Below are 23762 nucleotides of genomic sequence, written 5' to 3' on the forward strand. Positions count from 1 at the left end.
CTGCTACACCATTCGTGATAGCACAGAAAGATTTTTTTGAAAAATCCAAGCATAATTACAAATAAATTTGTTTAAATTATAATGAAAAGCTGCTTCTTATTTAGAAAAAAAAACAAACATGGATGATTTTTTTCCTCTAACTCATTGTTTTTAATTCAGTGCAATCTGGAAGTGACTACAGGATGATAGTTACTATATTCAATGAAATTATTTAATTCTGTGTCTATAGCTTAAAAGGCATTCATTGTCCACTGAGAGGCCAAGACTGAAAAGATAAAAAAATTCAACCTAGATAAAGACAGTAAAATCAGACTTGATATACAGTGAAACACTGAGTGTTCTGGTTCTGATAGTTTTTTAAAAGATAAATAAAAAAGAAAGAACAGGAAAGAGAGACAAAAGTGGCTTCTGTTTCTGTTTAAAATAAATAAAACCAACTTGTGATATGACAGGAATGTATTTGGGAAAAGTAGGTATTGGGTAAAATGTAATGTTAAATCTTCATTCATCTGATTCTTCATATATATTTAAGATAAGCGGAAAATAGCAGGGTTTTTTAATTGTTGTCATCATAGTAGAATTATATGAAGCCACACTAGAAGAGGTTTGGTTTTCCTTTTTAGTATGCTTAAACAAAGGAAAGTAGCTGAGGCACAAATAAAAACAGTCTGTAGCAATAAGACTGTTATTTTGGTATCTCAAAAAGCTGTATAGTGCTGGTGTAATGTAAATTGTGCATTAAGAACTCAGTATCAGGTCCTTATGTGGCACTTCTGATCCTTTATAAGTGATGGAGGACCCTATTCTCCTTATTTGTCATAGATTAGTATCTGTTATCAAGATGGCAGCTGATGGGACCTAATCCACCTTTCAGCGTACATACAACTTGCACTGATATACATGACTGCAAAGATGATGGGGTCCTTAAGAGGTTATCACATTCTGTAAGACTTTATTGTATGCCCAGTATGAAGTCAGATTGCAGAGAGTTTTAAATTGATTTCACAAAGAATTTTTAATACAATTTTTAGCTTTTGCATTATTAAAATACATAAAAATATTTTAATGACAGAAAAACTGTTAAATATTTTAAATTTATTTTTCTGTGCTTTTGAATTCAGTATGCTTTTTCCTTATGCGTCATCTTGTCCGTAGACAGTTTATTCTCCATTGATCTGTGGGACAATACTTTGATTTAGAGTAGGCATTAGTGCAACTACCAGATTGGTTTCCCAGTGGATTAGGGGAGCTGATGGCTCTCCATTTTTTTTTCAAGAGGTTATGTGATGGTTTCAACTTCTGCTTTCTCATACTATTGTTTTAAGTAATGTTGATAGAATGTTCTGGCACATGTAGGTTGAGACGCATGGTGTCATACTAGCACAACATCTGTCTGGAACTATGCTATTGGACTTCTCTGTATTACCACAGTTGAGGTTTTGTGCCTCATAAAACGTATACTTCATGCAAAATGTAGATTCAGTAGATGATGTAATTGAAAATTTGTATTTTCGGAAAGCAAAACGTGTAGGTATTTGAAAAGAAATAAGCTGTTTTTTTCATAAACAGGCTTGAAAATAGTAAAAGCGGATACCAGCATACAGACTCCTGTCAGCTTTGTCAAGAGGATCTTGACGTGGTGTGGAATGAACTGGCTTTTTTCAAAAGGGAACACAAAAAGCTGTTGATTGAAAAGTGAGTTTGCTTCTTAAAAGGTGTTTAAGTTAAGAAAAATACTGTGTTTTTTTTTCTGAAGATAGTACTTTGCAGACCATATAGGAGGAATTCCTTGCAAAATTGCAAGAAAAAACGTCTTCTACCAAAAGCAGAAAAAGAAAACATCAGCTCTTTTTTTTTTTTCTTCTCCCCCACTCCCTCCCCCTACCCCTTAAATCAGTGACAAGTTACAAGTTTGCTAGCACTAACAGAAACTGTATTCCATGATCTAGGGATTGTGTTAATTAATGTGGCTCTCATCTGTTGGAGGTGTCGCTCTTCATTAGCCTGTATTTTCCACACTGCCGTGCTTCATTTTTGGAATGAGGTGGTGAGGGGATAACCTAGCCAGCCATCCTTGTTTGATCTCTGTGATACATACGCAATGCAGAATGCCTCAGCTCTCTTGGTTCCCTGCCCTGTCCTGCTAATCCCAGCTGAGCTCATTATGGTGTAGCCTTGCTGCTACTCCTGGAGCCAGAGCTGTCCAAGCTAATTACTGGTAGCAGCAGAGCTGCCTGTTAAGGGTCTGGTGTGGATCTGCTAACATGGTCCTTGGTAGTGACCTGCAAAAAGCACGAGGGAGTTGCTCTCTTTCTTGCTGTGCACAGCCTGTCCTTTGGGTTTAGTGCTGATCCCTTCACACAGCTCTTTCAGCTGTAGTTAAGTGTAAAACTTGGTGAAGGAAACTCTTACTTTAGAAAACATACAGTTTGCTGCTTTGATCTCATAATTCATAGGCTATTATACTCAGCCAGGCAAAGTAAAAAAATGTCCTTTTATACTAGACAAAAGGAAGTTAGTATGGTATAATTAGCCCTTTGCTACTATTTAACACTTTCTGTAAGTCAGGTTGATTTTTTTGTTTTAATTTAAGAATCAAGACATCATAGAAAGTTTTATTCAGACTTTGGTTTTCTCTACATTAAAGAAAATGTGTTTTCCCAATGGGTCACAATGTAAACCAATTTTGTGCCAATACCATGAAGGCTGTTATCACAGAATTTCAACAGCAGTAAATTGTTTTGTACTAAGTCCTTGTGTTGCCCATAAGTTGCCTTCGTGTATTACAGACAATATTGCCAGTAGCTGTGTTACATGGGATATTCTTATATCTGTCAGTTACAATTGTCTGCCTGTTCTCGTTGCTTCATTGTCGTCTTTGTTTGCTGTTTTGAAACTACAGCAACAAATTATCACATGTAATTATTTTGTGGGTTTTCTTTTTGTATTTTTATATAGGAAAGAACACTTTCTTGCCATACATGTAATTGCAGTTGTAATTCTCCTTCCATCACTAAAGAACGCGAGCACTACAGGCAATAGTGACTCAGGAGCAATAACATAAGCCTTCTTTTTCACGCAAAGCCATGCAAAAGAGATTGCTTATGTATTGTACACACCCTGAAGGTTGGTACACTTAGACTGGTTTTTTAGAACTCCTGTGCACTCACATTTACGGGGAACACCCTTATGTCTTGTACATTGCAGATTAGTGGCTTTGACTAGATTGTGGTGAGGTGGCATGAGCAAACAGAATACAGAATTTATAAGACAAAATAGGTTTGTAAAATACTGCACAGTACTTAGTAATAAGCCAGTATGGCATTATGTTCATTAAGGTGAACTTCTTGTGTGGGTTTAGTTGCTTTTATTCCTTATGGGCAATGTCACTTACTGTTGGTTGAAGTAAGGAAGGAATGAATACATAACTGCTATGGGATTTATATCTGTCTTTCTCTAATAATGGCTGTCTTAAATTTGTTGAAACCAGTTGTTGTTTCAGGATCTGAGTTCATTTTCTTAAGAAAGTCAATACTAAATTTAGTGTACTTTTGAGATCTGTGGATAGGGCTTCTTTATATTGCATGCATTCTTTTTTGAGCTCTGTGGACAAAGGGTATGATTACTGAGTTGTACCAATTACTTATATGTATAATTTTATCAGCAGTGTAAGTAAATCATGTTAACCCATAGCTTTTGTGGATGCACATCATTTGATAGACCCTACTGCTTGTTAGCTTGAGTTGATGTAGAACACTTACATGCCAAAACCAATGCAGCATTGCTTAAAGAAGAGTGTCTGTGTAGGGATTTCATTTTGGTTTAAGCAGTTTTAACTTTCAATGTGTAATTTTCATCTCTGAGTAGGCCAAAGAGTAAATGTTAGGAAAAGAGGATTATTTATTGTTGTTTGTTTATGTGTTTAACCTGTAAGAAAGATTTTCTCTCCCACCTTCTGAGGGGTAGAGCTATGATGTAAAATGTCTTTAATCTGCACATACATGGATCTGACAATTGATGGATAGTAAATACATCATAGGGTAAAGCCAGGGAAAGCTGACTTTTTTTGCTGCTCCCAGGCTCCAAAGTGATCATTACGAATATTAGCACACTGTAAAGAGTCAGTTTGTAAGGTATGAAATCTGTTTTTAAGTCAGGAAAAACTGAAGTTGCTTGGGGAGTAACATGTTCTGGTGGTGCCTAATTCCAAATCCTATTGAAATTGGTAGAAAGGCTTTGTGTCAGCCACTGCTTTCTGTCAGGTCCTTTCTTTTATAAAGTCTTCTTCTCATCATAGGCAAGGATTGCTATGACTTTCCTGTAAGCTATTAAACACTATCCATCTTTCAAAATCTATACTAACATACAAGAAAATACAGGCTTTGGGACTTAAGTTTAAGCACCTGTTTTTAGAAAAAAATGTGAAGTTTTCTGTTTTTGTGAAGTTCAGAATGCCTAATATCAGAGTTAATTTTCGGAGATTTGTGGCATTGTTACTACTTCTTTTTTTAGCATTTTGATTAGTAATGAATAGTATGTAGATGTTGTATTGCTTTGCAGTTAATACTGAAATATGATTCAGAGTCATGGGCTACATACTTTCCATGAATGATGTATAAATTTAAGCCATTTTTTTATATAGAAAAAAGTATTTCTATATTGTTACAATCCCATACTGGATTAGTAAAATATAATAATCATTAAACTGGAGTTATTCAGTGTTTGCTCGATGTTTTATGCTTATATTTTTCTTGAATTTCCCAATATTCTGCCTGAAATCAATGAATCACAGAATGGGTAAGGTTGGAAGGGACCACAGTGGGTCATCTGGCCCAACCTCCATGCTCAAGCAGGGTCATCCTAGAGCACAGGCACAGGATTGCATCCAGACAGTTCTTGGATATACTCAGTGAGGGAGACTCCGCAATTTCTCTGAGCAACCTGTTCCAGTGCACCCACACAGTGACGAAGTTCTTCCACATATTCAGGTGGAACTTCCTGTACATCAGTTTCTCCCCACTGCCTCTTCTCTTATTGCTTGATACCACTGAGAGGAGCCTGGCTCCACCCTTCTGACCTACCCTCTCTTCAGATATTTGTACACATTGATGAGGTCCTCTCTCAGTTCTCTCTTCTCAAGGCTGAAAAACTCTCTCAGCCTTTCCTCATAAGAGAGATGCTCCAGGAGCTCCGTGTCTCTTGTATTGAGGAGCACAGAAGCGGACACAGCACTAGAGATGTGGCCTCACTAGAGCTGAGTAGAGGGGCAGGATCATTCATCTTGGCCTGCTGGCAGTGCTTTTCCTAATGCACCCCAGGATACCACTGGCCTTCATGGCCACAAAGGCTGGCTCATGGAGAGCTTGTTTTCCACCAGGACCCAGAGGTCCTTCTCAGCAGAGCTGCTTCCCAGCAGGTCAACACTTTGCCTGTAGTGGTGCCTGGGGTTATTCTATCCCAAGGGTGTTTGCCTTTGTGGAATTCAGACAGTCTGCCCATCTCTCCTACCTGTCGAGGTCCTTCTGAAGGGCAGCACAGCCCTCTGGGGTATCGGCCACTCCTCCCAGCTTTGTCATTAGTGAACTTGCTGAGGAGGCATCTGTCCCTTCATCCAAGTCACTGATGGAGAATTTAAACAATACTGGGTCCAGTAGGGGGACATCACTAGTGACAAGTCTCCAACTGGACCCTGTGCCACTGATTATGACCCTCTGGGATCTACTGTTCAGCCTGTTCTCAATCCATCTCACTGTCCGCTCATCCAGGCCACACTTCCTGAGTTTGCCTATGAGAATGTTGTGAGAGAGAGTGTCGAAGGCCTTGCTGAAGTTGAGATAGACAACATCTCCTGCTCTCCCCTCATCCGTCCAGGTAGTTGTTTTGTTGTTGAAGGCAATCAGATTGGTCAAGCATCATTTCGCTTAGGTGAATCCATGCTGGCTGCTCCTGATTGCCTTCTCATCTTGAACACTGGCGTGACGTTTGCTGTCTTCCAGTCCTCAAGTACCTCTTCTGGTTGCTACAGCCTTTCAAAGATGTCCATGAGTGGCTCATCCGTGGTGTCTGCTAACTCCCTCAGCACTCATGAATGCATCCCACCAGGGCCCATGGACATGTTTGCCTAGGTGTTCTATAAGCCAGTTATCCTTGACCAAGGAAAGGAAGAGGATTTTTTTTTTTTTTTGGCTATTGATGTGATTTACTGTGGTACTAAGTGCATTACAGAATAATTATTTTCTGGCTTTACAGAAATTAGTTTTACCTGGCATCTTTATGAAGCACTGCTCTCCCACTATTTACTCTTTCACAAAAAATATCAAATTATATTCGACCATGTTTGTCGTACAGATTGAAGGCTTCATTTTTAATTTTACAAGTTACAAAATCTCATTTTTAAAATTCTCTATTAATAAACAAAACAAAACAAAAATAAAAAGGTCCAGAATTTTGGTTCACTTTGAGACCTAATCTGGTAGTTAAGAAAATAGTCTAAGTTTTAAGAGCCAGCAATTCATTATCTTTAGAAATCCTGTAGCAACTATCAACTAAATTCATGCCCAAACTGAAGAGCTGTAAATAGAACAAAAAAGAAGTAAGTGAAAAAAAATCCCTAAGTATTCTTTGAAGTGTAAGTATTCTTCAAAGTGGTTATTAATCACAGATTATTCTGAGTTGGAAGGTATGCACAGGAATCATTGAATCCAACCCTTAGCCCTGCACAGGGCCATCCACAAGAGGCACACCGTGTGCCTGAGAGCATTGTCCAAATGCTTCTTGAACTCTGTCAGGCTTGGTACTGTGACCACTTCCCTGGGGAGTCAGTTCCAGCACCCTCTGGGTAAGGAACCTTTTTCAAATATCTCACCTAAACCTCCTCTGGCACAACCTCAGGCCATTTCCTTGGGTCCTGTCATTGGTCACCACAGAGATCAGTGCCTTCCCCTTCTCTTCCCCTCATGAGGAAGTGGTAAACTGCAATGAGGTCTCCCCTCAGCCTCCTCTTCTCCAGGCTGAACAGACCAAGTGGCCTCAGCCACTCCTCATACAGCTTCCTTTCAAGGCCCTTCACCATCTTTGTTGCCCTCCTTTGGATGCTCTCAAACAGCTTTAATATCTTTCCTGTATTGTGGCACCCAAAACTGCACACAATATTCAAGGTGAGGCTGCGCTAGTGCAGAGCAGAGTGGGACAATCCCCTCCCTCGACTGGCTGGTGATGCTTTGCCTGATGCCCCCCAGGACATGGTTGACCCTCCTGGCTGCCAGGGCACTGCTGACTCATATTCAACTTGCCATCAACCAGGACCCCCAGGTCCCTTTCCATGGCACTGCTTTTCAGCATCTCATTCCCCAGTCTGTACAAACATCCTGGGTTGCTTGGCCATTAATGCTAGTTGGCCAAGCAAAAACAATTCCACAGCTCTGCATGGATGTCCCATTTTGGTCTTTTCACAAGTCATTTTCCCAATGAAGTATGCAATACTTGTGTTATGCCGCAGTCATTTTTTGTTAGTATCGTGTTGTTGAAGGCTACAAAAGCAGGTATTGTAACCTTCAATATAGTCATAGTCATATATAGTTACATGAAAATAGGCATATAATTTTACAGAAAGAAAGACATATACATTATTATAGATATATATGTAGCATAGACATATATGTATATATCTCTAGTATGTTTCTTGGGTTTTTAGATAGATTAATTAAGCTTTGTCTATGAAGTGCTAAGTGTTACCTTACTTTCTATAGAGTTGTCTTGACATATATGTCCGCAGATATTTTTTTTCCCACTTTTGATAGAATCATTTTTGTACCTATATTACTTTCATTTTGCTGGAATTCAGGTAAATTGAATGGCTACTTGATTGCAAACTGGCTCATTTAAACTGGCATTTCCATGTTAAAATTTAGTTTGCTGGGGTGTAGGGATACCCCGTCCCTTTGGCCTTTATGTACAGACTTCAGAAAGGTATAGATAACTATGTAAACTATTGTGTAAGCTTTACAATTTTACATCTTTCATTCTGTAATTATTTGTAGGACATCTTTTAATAGATACCAGCAGCACTGAATTATTTGACGTAATACATTTTTCGACATTAGGCATTATGATGTAAGTCATCATTTTCACAGCTGACTGGAAATTTGTCCATATGATATGGTCATATGCAGCTAGAGATAAGGAGGAAATGTTTATGAGGTGAAAGAGATAACCACATCATTCAAAGAACCTTTGGTAGTCATTCTTTCCTCTGAGTGCCTGTGTATCTGTGCGTGGTAGCCATGTAGGAATGTGCTCTGGATCTTTAAAGCATGTGGGGTCACTGCTCAATAGCATCCTTACTCTACTATAGCAGGTATTTAATAAAAGTTTCCTATTAGTTTTGCTTTTTCAGGAAAACAAGACCTCATGATTTGTGATTTCCTCATTCCAGCAGAGTCAAAGCAACTGTTACATACCATGTGTTGATATGGCACAAGCTAGTTGACAAGAGCCTAACTTGGGGCCCGGAAGCATGCGATGCCTTTTGCCTTTTCTAGATATCAGAATCTAGATAAAGATTCTGATATAAAGGGTATGGTGGAAGAAAGCTAAATTAACTGTTCTGGAATGGTGGCAGTTAAGAAACACAAACCTAGACTTTGTTAATTCATCTGCTTCTTGAATGTGTCTTTCCTTCTCACCCCCTTTTTTTCTAGAGAACCTGCTGAAATAATGCAGTTTCAATAACCTTAACTGTCTCTGACAATAGGAAATACCTGGTCATCAGAGACTTTTATTATTTAAACCTCCACTGTTGTGTGCAACATCCGAATACTGCAGTATTTTTTCTTTGTTCCACTGACTAGCTACATTGTATGCCAGATAATTTGGAACAAAGTGCGTTCATGCTAAATCAATGTTAAAAAGTGTAATCTACAGCCTATAGCCCTTCTGATTTACGTATTATCTCTGTAAAGTAATCTTTCTAGTTCTCAGTTTTAGGAGTGGTGGGACATAGCAGACATCTTACTGCAAAATACTCAAATCTAGTAGGTCAGGGTTCTTGTTTACTTCTTTCTGCAATTAATAATTCTATAGTGCAAAGGGATATATAGTTAAAATGATGATGTGTATGTGTTTGTTTAGGTTTCTGGTGGAAAAAAGATTGCTAAATCTGAAATGCCACCTTTCATTCTACTGAAAGAAATTGCAGCCTAAATTCTGCTGCTGGTGGTGGGACTCTTCAAAGGGTTGTGACAAAAGTGCATGATCACTGACTGATTTTTCAGTGAAAATGACAGGCTCAAGTGTGAGAATGTGAAAGAGTGTGTACAAATAATGTAAAATGTAAAAAACCAGCAACGTTAGGTGTACTGCAGGGTGTAGTTTTTAGAAGATCTTTTTAAGGGACCGAAGTCAGCTAGAAATGCCACATGAAGTAATTTAGAATGAACATACATGGCCCTTTTTGTGAAGAGAACTATTTTTTCTAGCAAGATGCCGGTTACATTATCACAAGGCACTGTGTCACCTAATTGTTTTCCAGGGAGAACGATTGGTCAGGGATGATGAGATTAATGCTTTTTAATTGTTAAGCTTGTCTAGAACATTTCTTACCAATGTCTACCAGATCTTATAATTTCTTGCGTCCTAGCTAACAGACAAATTTGGGGGCTTAGTGTATTTTTTGAATCATATGCGTTGGTGTTTTTCATTTGTTCTTCCATGTTTAATCAGACTCTTCTTGTCTACAGATATTTGTACCTCAGTGCTCATGCATGGTGGGATTGTGTCCTATTGGAAACATGCAGTCATGCTGCTAAACGTTTTTCGTAATACAGAAGCAGAGAAAGGCAGACTGAAGTTTCATTACTGATAAAATCTGGGCATTGTAGGGACAAGAATAGCAGAGAGATGGTGAAGGAAGGACACTGTATTAGCTTCCCTTTGTGCTGCTTGCAAGAACTATTGCCTGCCCTGATGTTGAATCAGAGTGGTTTCTGTAGATTATCTGAGTGGTTTAGAAATGAATTGTTGTACCTTTGGTAAGCACACTGCCTGCAAAAGGGATGTCTTTTTCTTGCCTCTGTGGCCCAGACAAAAAGTCATCAGCATTTATATAGAAAGGTCTGATTTATCAGTCTACAAGTATGTATGTATATATAAAAATAAACAAGTATAAGTGTGTCTTGTTAAACTGTACTGAATGTTCATAGAAGAGACCTATAAACCTACAGTCTATAACACCAAAGCACACCAAAGCTAGTAACGTGTCAGACTGCTATATTAAGAGAATAAGGAGGGAGTAATGAATGTACGTTTCCCTGCAACACCTTCAGTTGGGTTCCTGGGAATTCTGGTAAAGGTAGCAGTGCTTGGTGCTTTCTGGCAAGATGAATTTAGCATACAGTGTTAATTTTCCACTTTCCTTTGCATAGTACTGATTTTTGAAGGAAAATCACAAATTTTGATGATTACGTCTCAGTTTAGCTAATCCCATATGGAACTTCAACAACTGAATTTTGGGAAGATGTAGGGACATTTTCTTCAAAGAGTTTGGATAGTATTTTACCACGAAAATTATTAAGCTTTATTTATGTATTCTTGCCTTATTTCTTGGACTCTTTTCCCTAAAGTGTACCATATTAGAATTCTAGAAACTCAGTTGTGGAGCTAAGTGGACCTTTATTATGATCTTTGTGATCAACTACTTAGCTGTCTTTTGTTGCATGAGGCAGAGTATGCATATACATGCAAAGGTTTAGCCTATCTTAATGCTTTTGGATCTTTTCAGAATTTGTAAGAAATTCAGAATACGTCTTCTAAGAAGTATTGGGTTTTTTTCAAACACAACTACGTGAGAATAAACATGAAATCATCCAAATTTTCCTAAAACTCAAATATTTCAGTGTAAGGAATAATTTAAGAAATTGATTTGCATTCTTATTTGCATTATTGGAAACCAGCTCCATATGAGCAACAGGTGTAGGCAATAGAGGCTCTAGTGTATTGTCATCTGAGGTCTATATAAAAAGCTAAAAGCACTGATACAAAAATAAAATTCTCCTGATATCCACGTAATAGAATCCTCATCATCTGTGCTTCTCTGAGTTATGTTGATGGGCATTGATACCTCAGTCTTAGCCCTTGAAGTTGAATCCATTCTGAACTAATTACAGGTAAATACTGTTTATGAGATTGTTAGGATGGTCTTGTTATAAAGGAATGAAAAATTGCAAATTAAATAATGAACACAATTCACACAATGTAACATTTATATTTTCTTTAAACACTTTTTGGTCAGTCAGGTGGATTCTGTGCTACAGTGAAACAAATTCAAGGTTACTAAATGGTAGATAAAATTTTAGGCATGTTATTCTACCATCCTTTTGCAAACTAAAGGTTATGCTGCATGTTGAAATTATCTTAGTCACTATCACTAGTGCTTCTTTGGTTTTGGAGTTACTGTTAATTTGAAATATATCTCAAAACTCACTCTTGACAACTATGACACTATTCACTTTTTTCTTATGTGAACAGACAGTGGACTGATGGGAGAGTTGCTTTTATCCTTTTTTGCACCTGAATGTGGGTAGTAAATCAGAAAGACTTTACTTATCACCAACAGATAGCTCTCCCTGCAGTGTTCATCCATCCTACAACTGACTGAACTGGGAAACAAGAATGATAAAGACATATTTCTGGGAAGTGAATGGACAAGTAAGATGGATAGCTCAAAGACTCTATATAGTCAAAGACTTCATTTCTTTGGTTAATTAAGGCTATACGTTTCTTACTGTGAAGGAATTACAGTAAATCATTCTGGAGAGTTTGAATGATCACAGAACTGGAGTAATGCTGGTACTTTTTGCTTTACTCTTCCTTTGGCAGCGTTATGCCCAGACATATGTAATGCTGTCTTGCACAGTCTATATCAAACACCTGCTCCCAGGTTTGTTCTCACCTCCCAAGGCTGTCAGTTGACACATAAATATACAGACCCATGAAAAGAATGTATTTTGCTGTTACTGCAGGCAAATGTAATTGAATTGTAATGCTGTAGGAACAAAGTGAAGAATTTCTGCTGGAGTAGTATTTCACATGTAAAAGTTGGATAAAGTTTCTGCCTACCTCAGTTCTCCTGACTCTAAATAATTTTGGAGTAGTAGAAAATTAGAATGAATGTTTGCGTTTTGATGCATCAGACTTAATTTATGAAAGCCTCTTTCTATATTTTCTGTATGGGCTTTTTACAAGAGTTTGTATAATGTGCATGTGCATTCTACTCTGGTATAACAGAGCAGAATTTTTACCCTTTTGAGGAGTCAAGAACAAAAAGTAAAATTCAGCTTTGCCTACCCAGAAGATGTTTCTATATTGTTCTATGATGTTTCTATGACAGGCTGTCTTTCTTCTCAAGGATCTTTCTTTTCTGAGGGGAAGAAAGGAGAGCTGCTTCTGCTGTCTCATTTTCCTTGCAAGGATTATTAGGCTATTTAGCTTAAGGTCTGGATAAGAAAAAATTCTCTGATACTACTTTGACCTAGTGTCTTTAAAACTTACTTTTTTTGGCTACTGTAATAAGCAATGCTACTGTCCCTTTTTAAGGACTCTGATAAAGAGCAGGCAAAGCTTGCTTAGCAGTCTTTTTCTGTCTGATTTTCTTCGTAATTTGGCTTTCGAGTCTTTAACAGTCTTCCATGACCCTGGAGGAAAACATTGGAACATTTGAAAAGGCAATAGTTAACCCTTTGGACTCAGATTCCCTGACTGCAGCAGCTCCTGGAGTAGCCCCCTGATATCAGTCCACACCGGCAACAATATGCATGAGGAGATTATGGTTGGTTATGCTTATTTCTCCAAAGAGTCATCCTGCTGCAGTCTCTACAACATGTAATCCTTGGGAACGAGTCAGTTTCCTCAGTGGGTTATTTCATCTTATGTATTCAGCTCTATTAGAAATTAGATTCTCTTTATTTTCCAGATAAAACTCCCTGGGACAAATGGAAAAAAGTCTTATTGTTTGTTTGGATGTTTATTTTAGACTGCCATGAGCCTGGTCTCTTAATTCCTTTTATCTCTATGCAGGGGAATGTATGAGTCTCCTGCTTGCTTTACCTGTACATGCTGAAAGCTGCTGATGAGCAATGGCTGGCTTATGGGATGCGTATTACTCAGGAGACAGAGGTTTGCTGGAGAACTAACTAGAGTCTTCTGGCAATGGGTTAACCCAGGGTCAGCAACTCTGGAGGGAAGGAGCCCTTTAAACTTCTAAGTGTGGAGAGAAAGTTTATGCTATAGTTCAGGCTATCTTTCTAAATTAGCTTTTCTTTAGTGCATTGAGACCCAAGTGCGCATGCGTGTATGTACTTTAGATTTGGAGCTATGTGAGAGCTCCTGATGTTATCTTTAGAATTGCTGACAATTAAAAATAGTGAGTGAGTACTAGGATATTTTGTTCTAGCAAGAAGGTATATTTTGCAGAAGCCGTGTTCATATGCAGATGGCAGGAGCATTTCTCCTATTCTAGTAACTTGATAAGTAAGCAACTATTACAAGGAATTTCTTGCTGATGCCTAGCTATAATCCGAAAGAAATCAGAAGTAATTCCTCTAGCATAACTGATTCTATAGCACACATTTTTAATGTACTACCTCTTCCTATGTTCCAAATTGGCATTAAAAATAAACTAAATAAAGAAGGAGTAATCAAAAGTATTATAATGCCAAAAATAGAGTTCAGCATATTGTATGATTCTGTAAAACAGCAGATACTGTAGTTGTGGATCAAGATGAGTACCTTAAAAATGTATGAAATACCACTATCAACTATTATCTGGATAGATTGAATCTCTTGATTTCTTAATATCCTTGTTTTAATATTACCAAGTAAGGCTGTGGCAATCATGGTTGGATAGAAATGAAGCATTGGTACATAAAACAGAATGGTGTACTCTTTCCTGCTCCTGGTGGTGCATTTTGTATATATGTTACAAGTAAGAAGAAGGTTTTTTTTTCACGAAGTTGTTTGTAGTAAACCAATCAGTTTGAGATTGTTCTCAGGATGTAAAAACAAAAGATATGATTCTAGTTCTGACATGGCATGTTAGAAGATTCTGACGGTATTCTAGGAAGTGCCAGTGGAGTCCTGCTAATTTTGAGTGCTGATTCCTTTTAATGCAAGGATTCAGTGGCTCCTCCTTGGAGTTGGAAGTTATTCTCTGACCATCTAGTATAGAGCATTTAGCACTGTTGCTGCCCTGGACTGTTTCCTGTCAATAGAGTAATATTTAAAAGTACTTTGGAGTAGATTATATTGTCAGAAGGTCAGCTTGTTTTGGAACCAGGTACGAAAATGCTTATCCTTAAAAAGACTTACTGAAGAAAGAGAGTAAAATCTACTTAAAGATATACTTACAAGCAGCATAACCTCTTTATGCAGAAGGCTCAAGGCCATTGAGAAGTTTCAGGACTACATAAAGCTGAAAAGCAGTATACTAGTTTATAGGCTTTGTATTGCTCTAAGTTGCTTTTCTTCCATCTGATGGGCTATCACTTAAACTTAGCAAAGCTACTAGAAAATACAACATGTGAGTATAAATAAGAGCATGGCATTTTTTTCTGGAAAGAGTCATAAATTCTGGATTTTTTTCCAGTCTGCTAGTTTTTATTGCTCTTTCAACCACATTGCAAAACCAGCCTTTTTTTTTCCCCCTCTTTTTAATAGCAGAAAAGTCTATGTGGGAGCTACATAGTTATTTTAAAGACCATTTACAGTCCATCTAATAGATAGATATAGGATTAACGTATTCTTAAAATTAGAAATATCAATCATGTATGTCACTCAGTTATGTAACCTTCATTATTGGTAAATTTGGTAGGTTGTTACTGTAAATTTTCAGGATACAGTAATACAATCTTCTTTAGGACTCTCTAAACCTTGACTATAAACTAATCAGGACTGCAAAGACTCCCACAGCGTCACCAGAAAAAGAGTTGTTTGCCATGTTTTGAAAACGTTTTATACCTCACTATGTTAGCATTTCCATTGCAGATATGAGTTTAGACTTCTGAGTTTAAAGAAATTTTTTAAAGTTTAACTGACTGGTTACTTATTCGTTTTGTTCTAAATTGCTGATCTGTATTTCTGGTAATGAATCTCCTTTGCCTAAGGTTATTTATGTATACAGCTAGAAGGTGTTTTATGCAAATTTTCAGAGATAATTTGGAACAGTTTTTCCTATTACTTCTCAAACACATTCAAATTTAGTAAGGTTTTATTTCTATTCCTTTCCATCAGTTTATCAGCGGATAAGAGCTTATTTACAGAATTCTGGAATTACAACAATCTGCAAGGTTTCACCCACTTCCCATATCTATAAAAAAGATTATGTAAGTTGTCAGAGTACTTCACTAAGTATGTGATAAACTCTTGCTCAAAGGTTGTGTCTGTTATCTATCTGTTGTTTTAAATTATATTCCAGGAACTTCCTTTTTTAAAAGTTGAGTTAAATAATAGAATGAATACACTGCAGAAATGTGACTGAGACAATAAAATGCAGTAGCAGCCTTTGACTTTGTCAAGAGACAAGGTGCAAAGATGTGAATTTTTCGTGAGCTGGAAGAGACCAATTTATACTTGTACTTAGGTTGCTTTGTCTTTTCTCTTGACCTGCATATTTTCATTGTATTCAAATCCCATCATTTGTTCTTGAATTATAGTTCAATGGTTTATCTCCTCTGAGTCCATCAAGCAAACCCCTTTCTTCCAAATGGTTTTTTTTCCTATTGTTATGACTATAGACTTTCAAGTTCTACGTTGCTGTGTGTATTTCAATTCTGAACCCTAATCTTTTATCGATGTTTTGTATGGTTTGTTTTGCAGCACTTGGATACCTACATGCAGCAGTCTTCCTCTTGTACAGCGATATCATCTCTAAATGAACTTCAGATTCTAGATCTTCCTCGTTTCTTGCAAAATGCTTTTAAGGTTGAGGGGGTTTAGTAGTATTCTATTTAGTAGTTTAACAGACATAATGGTGAGATTGTGTTTATGAGATTCCAACAGAAATAAGACGCACAACCTAATCTACAGTGTAAATTTATAATTTCTTTCACTTTGTTTAGTAACTACTGGATTTATTAGAAGAAAAAAATATTTGATATCAGATACAAAAAGTTTAAAGTATACTTTTATTTTCTCTTTTTTAAATCAACCTTGTAGTTGTAGTAATTGTAAAATGTGAAACCCTAAAAGAAAAAAAAGTTGTAGAAACACATATGGATAAGGCATTTCTTGGCTAGTCTTGAAGCATTTCCCAGTGTTTCTACTGTCAAAAGATCAAGAGGACAAGTACTAATATTCAAATATTTCTTTTCAATTTCCATGACTCAAGTCTACAGTCAGCATAGGAACACTTTACACAGAAACCACCTTTCCACTGTTGAAATATCTTAAAAGATTCCATTCCTCAGCCTCAGTTTGTGTCTTGTATTCCTTCTTTCTGTTGTTTGATGTGCTAAATGAAACTGAAAGATGTAAAAACTGATGCAGTAAATCCAGTGAGCATATGCTTTAGACAATTACAGCAAATATTAATCTGCTAAAATAGCGTTGGAAGCTCTTGTTCATGGTATCTGAAATTTGATGCTGCTGTTCTGACTCAGTAATTCTAGGAGGTTAGTATTCTTCATTACTACATACAGAGTTTATTTTTGATCCTCTAAGTTGAAGGATTGCAAAAGCAATCATTCCTTAACCCTCAGTAGGTGAGGAAAGCATCTCATGTCACTGGAATCTGTGCAACTGTATCACAGGCCTTTTTAAGTACCTAATCTGCTTTATGAAAGTGTTGTACATGAATCATTTAAAAGACTGGTGGGGTAGACATAGTTTATTAAAGGCAGTCCCACTTTTGGGCAAAAAGCACACTGAGATGTTTATCTTCAGGCTCATTTGCATTATTTTCTGGAGAGGGAGAAGAATTTCATAAAAAAAACCAGTTCTTACCTATTAAGTTGGCACATCTGTGTGAGACAGTGAGGGAGACAATGGTGTAAATGAAAGGCTGGAATGCAACTATTTCCCCCCACCCTGGCTTTTTGCCACTAGTACTTTCAGGTTAAGTAATTTCTGTCAGTGTTGCATTATACATCAGTAGTTTTCTGTGACTTCTTCAGTTACCTTGAATTCCTCAGAGTCCCTTCTTGCTCCTTAGAAAACTCGTACTTGAACCTTCTTTGATGCTTCTTGTTATTGGGGAAAGTAGCAATTATATAGGCTCTGCAAAGAGCTGTACTCTTCAAGAACACCACATTACATCCTATTCCCCTTTTTGTTGAGCTGCTCTCTTGTAACAAAAAGTGCAGGCTACGGTACTTCTGTGGCTAATTTTAGAGAACTGAACTAGATGTATATTTCTTGTTATAATACATATACAGGTGCTTTTTTCCCTTTTTTACAAGTTCTAGCTTGAGTAGTTTAAAGGTTTTGTTTTATTATGTTGTTTTTCAAGAAAAAAGTTTTATTAGAAATCAGTATAGAATCTGTTTTGAAATGAATTATATACTTAAAAATTGCCTCAATGCAAACATTTTGACCATGAGTGGCCTAATATTTGCATTCAAAACTTAAAAAGTTAGTGAACAGAAGATTGTAAGGCTTCAGATTAGAAATAATAAAAGAAACCAACTAAGTGACTAATTAGGATAGGATAAAATAGGATAGGATGACAGTAATTGGTTCTAAAGGGGTGGCTAACCTATGTTAGCTTCCCAAGACTGAAAAAAAATTAAACTCAGGATGCAGGTAGGAGTCCCCCAGTGGCATGCAATTTATTCCGTTTGTTTTAGTGAGACATGTATGATTTTCTACATATAAGACATTTTATATGTGCAGCCACGAAAAGCGTAACTCTTGCAAAAAGAAGTTGCCAGGAGGAATTTAGTCTCTTAGATGAGACCATGAATATGAGACCTGTTGTCTAGCTGATGTGATAATGTCCTCTTGCACCAAGAGTGGTCCTACAGTAAAGGAACTCTTTTACGTATAGTGGGTGTTGGGATTGGGTGGTTTTCTTTCACTCTGTTGTCATAAATCAATAAATCATGTGCCCGACCCCTGACTACCCCTTTGCTAGACCTAATCTATTTAGGTCAATGTCTTTCTTGGAAGAGCCTAAAACAAGACACAGCCACACGTGCTGTCTGACAAGGGCTGAAATAGAATCGATTCTGTAAATTGACTGACTCTTGCCTGTATAGCTGTCGTGTTGTTAGCCTTCACCACAAAGGCCTGTCACTACCTAATGTTCAACATGTTCCTCCAAAGGACCCTATTTTTTCTGCAAAGCTGCTCTCTAGCCAGTTAGTCTTCTAGCATGTCCTGTTGCAAGCAGCTATTCTAACAGGACTTTGCCTTAATTTCATTAACTTCCCATCAGGCCATTTTTTTCCTTCCTATGAAATCTCTGTGAGCAGTGGTCCAGGCCTCTAGTGAGCCCTCAGTTACTTCCCTCAATTTTATATAATTTGTGAACTTGCTGTGAGGCACTCTAACACATCTTTGAGGTTGTTAATGAAGACAGTAAACAGTACAAGCTCTGTTATGGATCCCTGAGGAATGCTTATAGGTGCTAGCTGCCAGTTGTACTCCACATGACAGATTATCACCCCTTCAGCCTCACCGTCCAGCCAATTTTCCAGACACTTTATCTAATTTTCTATTCAGATTTCAACTCTTTCGCAAGAAAGAGATGGAAGACCATCTTGAATACCTTACCAGATTCAAGGTATGCACCCTTGCCTGCTTTACTTTTATGCTTACAACCGGTCATCTCTTACAGAAGCAGTGAGGTTCATAAAGCAAGATTTTTCCTTGGTAAATATATGCTAGCTGTTTTCAGTCAGCTTGTCCATTAGCTGACTGGACATGATTTCCAAGATGATTTGTTCCATAACTTTACCAGAAGAAAAGGGAAGGCCCTTATTGGGTTTATATGGGGTTTTTTTTGTTTTAATTATTTTAAATTATATCAAAAGACAGTAGACCAAACCACTTGGACTGGGGATATTCACTTTCCAGAAAGGGAGCCACATAAAAATGAAGCAACTAATCAAAAAATATCCTACCCCCCAAACACTAGAACAAGCAGAAACCTATGTACCATTCGAGATTGTTAAGAAAGATACTGTAGCTGAAACCCACACAAAATATGAGCTACAATTTTAAAAAATTGAAATAAAATAACAGAACCTCAGAATATGCTGAGTTGGAAGGAACTCAAAAGGGTCAAGAAGGGTCATGTACCTGAGAGCGTTGTTCCAGTGCTTCTTGAATTCTGTCAGGCATAGTGTTGTGACCACTTCCCTGGGGAGGCTGTTCCAGTGCCCAGCCACCCTCTGGGTGAAGAATCTCTTTCTAATATTTAAACTAAACCTCCCCGACACAACTTCAGGCCATTCTCTCAGTCCTGTCACTGGTCACCACAGAGGCCTCTCCTCTTCCCCTCACGGGAAGTTGTGACTGCAGTGAGGTCTCCCCTCAGTGTCTTCCTCTCCAGGCTGAACAGACCAAGTGACCTCAGCCTCTCCTCAAATGGCTTCCCCTCAAGGCCCTTCATCATCTTTGTTGCCCTCCTTTGGACACTATCTAACAGCTCAATATCTTTCCTATATTGCAGTGCCCCAAACTGCACACAATATTCAAGGTGAGGCCGCCCTAGTGCAGAGCAGAGTGGGACAATCCCCTCCCTCGACTGGCTGGTGATGCTTTGCCTGATGCCCCCCAGGACACAGTTGGCCCTCCTGGCTGCCAGGGCACTAATGACTCAGATTCAACCAGGATCCCCAGGTCCCTTTCCATGGCACTGCTTTCTAGCATCTCATTCCCCAGTCTGTATGAATATCCAGGGTTGCCCCATCCCAGGTGCAAAATTTGGCACTTTCTTTTGTTGAAATTCATCTGGTTGGTGATTGCCCAGTCCTCTAATTTGTCAAGGTCTCTCTGCAGGGACTCTCTGCCTTTGAGGAAGTCAACAGCTCCTCCCAGTTTTGTATCATCTGCAAACTTGCTTAGTATCCCTTCCAGTCCTGCATCTAAGCCATTTAGGAAGATGTTGAAGAGTACAGGGTGTAAGATGGAGCCCTGTGGAACCCCACTAGTGACAGGTCACCAGTCTGATGTCATCCCATTCACTGTTACCCTCTGTGCTCGACCTGTGAGCTAACTGCTCACCCACTGCATGATGTGTTTATCCAACTGTGTGCTGGACAGTTTGTCCAGAAGGATTCTGTGAGAGACAGTATCAAAAGCTCTACTGAAATCCCAAAAGATTACATCAGCTGGCTTCCTTTGATCAACTGTGTGGGTTACCTCATCATAAAAGGAAATCAAGTTGGATAAGCGGGACTTTCCTCTCGTGAGGCTATGCTGTCTCTGACCAATGACTATGTTGTCTTTCAGCTGTTTTTCAATACTTCCCAGAATATTCTTCTCCACAACTTTACCATGCACTTAAAGTGAGTCTGACAGGTCCGTAGTTTCTGAGGTACTCCTTCTTGCCCTTCTTAAAAACTGGGACAACATTTACCACCTTCCAGTCAGCTGGGACCTCTCTGGGTTCCCAAGACTGCTCAAAAATCGAGTATCATCTTGCAATAACATCAGCTAACTCTTTGAAGATTCTGTGATGAATTCCATCAGGCCCCATAGATTTCTAGGGATCCAGCTGGAGCAGCAGATTTCACACAGTTTCAGGGTCGACTAGGAGTTGATAATTCTCGCAGTCACAGTCCTCCAGCTCAGGGCACTGAGACACCCTTGGTCCCTCATCAGTGTTGAAGGCAAAGCAAAGAAAGCATTAAACACCTCTACCTTGTGTCTGTCTGTGGTTGTGAGGTGACCATTCTCATCCTGTAACAGGCCAATAATATTTCTATGCTGCCTATTGACATTAACATATTTGAAAAAACCAATTTTTATAGTCCCTCACATTTCTGGCCAGCTGCAACTCCAGTTGAGCTTTGGCTTCATGAGTTTTTTCCCTATTGCGACAAGCAGCATCTCTGAATTCTTCCCATGTGACTCGACCTTGCTTCCACTGGGCATACAGCTTCCTTTTTTGCCTTAATTCCAAGTAAAGATTTCTGTTCAGCCAAGGCAGCCTTGTGCTTTGCCTGCTTGACTTCCAACCTTTGAGAATTGCTGCTCCTTTGCCCTTAGGAGATAATGTTTAAAAGTGACCAGCACTGATAGTAACCTCAAACCAACCCAAATAACCAATCCAAATAACCCCAAACCTACCTGTGTCCCAAAATAATCTTAAGTAGCTCTGTCTAGAGACTCAATGGGGAAGTTTTTATGGCCCTCACAGAGAAAAGGTCAGCATGTAATACTTAAACTTGTGTTGCTACGAAAAAGTAGGGCTAATAAAAAGTAGCAGGGCATATGCATGTGAGAAGTTGAGAAGCTTAAACAGGTTCTTGAAGATTGTTTTTCAAATGTGCTTAAGCTGTTACAGTAAAATTTTGCTTATAATAGGTGTAAAACAAGACAGTAAGGAAATTTACAGGTTTGCTTAATGGTAACAGTGTAAAATGATATGCTGGGTTTACAAGACAATAAAAGAACAATCTTTTGCTCGGTCAGTCTTTGCTACTAGATGATCTTTAGGATTCCTTCCAACCTAAACTATTCTATGAGTGTATGATTCACTGCTAATGATGCTTAGAAGATGCCAACAAGTCGTGTATTCTTTGTAACCGATAGATCAAAGCTGTTAGGCATATTTGAAGCAATTATGAGGTCAAGTTGATTAGTTGTTAATATCTTGATGCTAATATTCTTCCTGCGCCGAGGTGTGAAGAAACTGAAGCATGTTCACACCCAAGGGATGTGAAAGTATGAAGTTACTGAACTGTATCTCATTGTTAACAGCCACTGTGCCAGTGGACTGGCAGTTTGCCACTGTAACTCCCATCTATAGAGTGGGCTCCAGAGGGAGCTGCAGACTAGTGAACCTGACTACTTCCATACTTAGGAAGGTGGCAGTCAGTCTTTAGGAAAAAATGGTGCTTGGAGAGGGGTTAAAAAAACCAACAAACCCAACAAACCCAAAAAAAACACCAGAGAGAAAGAGCACTAAGCATAGATCAGCACAGTGTTTTTGGGGAAGCATTACTGTGACTCCTTTAAAGGGAAATCCTGCTTCATTAACCTGCTGGAATTATGGAAGAGTGATAGTAACTATGTGGTAACAGTAATCTGATCTGTATTTTTCAGTTGCCTTTGACAAGGCTCCACATTAAAGTTTAGAAAAAAAAATTCCATTGGTGTGGGATTTGAGAAAAGGTTCTTTTAGCAACAGGGAACCAGTTAAAGCAGAAGAAACAAAGTGTAGTGCTTATATGCCACTTCTAGGGTGGAAAATTGGAATCAAACTGCGGAAACTGTTAGGCTTGCTCTCTTTCCTGAGTAGCATCTGCTTTTGCCTCTGCTGGACACAGAGCACTAGTGATAGATGGACCTGGCACTGGGCTAACCCAGTTGAGCATTTCTAACATTCATGCAAGCCAGTCATTGGCTTGTATTGGTTGGATCTTGTATTGTATATTGTAATTTCTTGTCCAGACTTAACTGAAATTTTTCCAGCTTAAATGTATCATAACATAAGTTGGAGACTATTTCACAGACATATTAATTTTTTTGGAGGCACTTCAGATATTCAGACTAGAAACCTACCCCTTTACTTATTTCATATCATTTAGTTACTTCTTCATGTGTTTCATCAGCCTAAAGAAAAATCTTTATGAAAAGTTTGCTCTTAAAAATCTTGTACAATCATCATTGTGTGCTTGTCAATTAGTGTATAGAGAGGCATTATATATGTTTATAAACATTTTCATTCAAATAACGGTTTTGAAGTTGAAAACTAACTTGTTCAGAAGATAGAGGTTCAAGCAGGAAGCAGATATGTTGGATTCAGTCTTTAATTATGTAAACAATGTTTTTTCAAGGAAATATTTTGCCATTCAGTGCAAGAAGTTAACATGCTGTAAGGAGTTAGGACAGTGTGGAGACAAAGGCCACTGTAGTCTGTATAACAGAAGTTGATGATGACTGACTGAGTATTGGAAGCTGAAAGAAGAGCACAGAAAGTCAGCCAGTGAAGGCAGCTGAGTGATTCTGAAAAACCAGCTGGATTCTTTTGTGTCATGCAAAGCAAGTTACTTCAACCTTTTACGTTTATAATTTTCATTGTAATTCATGTTGTACAGCTGAGTCTGAGATGCATATGATGTATAATGTGCTGTAGCATACTGTGTATACTGGAAGAACTTTTTCGTTACACCTTTCCTTAAGATAGTTTGGCCAAATTTTTTATACGTTATCTCAGAGGGCAAAGTAGGGTAAAGCATTAATTTCCTGTGAAAAAGGTACTGCTGTTCAGAGTACAGCAGAAAATAACTGTGAGAAAACTAGCAGTCCAACTTTTACAACAGAGCTAGAATTATGTGTATTTGTATATGATATGTGTTTATATTTTAAGTGAAAGGTGCAAATTAAATGACTGTGCACTGTTCTGTGTGCTGTAGGATCCTTGGCTAAAATGGGTGGGGATTTTATTGCTGAAATAGTGTACAATTATATAGTTAGAGATTGTGTCAGAAAACACAAGTATAAGTGAATAGTTTAAATTCATGTCTTTCATTCTAGCATTTCCCAATTTGACTTTGAGACTTTAGCACTGGTATCCTGGTGACTTTATTTGTTTGTAATTT

General features: G+C 38.1%; 1 protein-coding gene across 19 annotated transcripts in view; it reads left to right on the forward strand.

Annotated features, from left to right (window-relative positions):
• The window catches only part of CNTLN (centlein), a 265942-nt gene that overhangs the window by 164131 nt on the left and 78049 nt on the right, over positions 1-23762 (forward strand). For 18 of the 19 annotated variants that reach the window (XM_027634384.1, XM_027634388.1, XM_027634379.1 and 15 more), the window contains one exon: positions 1570-1695. The exons of the other annotated variant lie outside the window; for it this stretch is intronic. In XM_027634384.1, the coding sequence (XP_027490185.1) occupies positions 1570-1695 (126 nt within the window). The remainder of the gene's footprint in view (positions 1-1569; positions 1696-23762) is intronic. 19 annotated transcript variants of the gene reach the window in all.

This window comes from Corapipo altera, unplaced genomic scaffold (genome assembly GCF_003945725.1).
Source record: "Corapipo altera isolate COAL_440 unplaced genomic scaffold, ASM394572v1 61411, whole genome shotgun sequence".
Lineage (NCBI taxonomy): Eukaryota > Metazoa > Chordata > Aves > Passeriformes > Pipridae > Corapipo > Corapipo altera.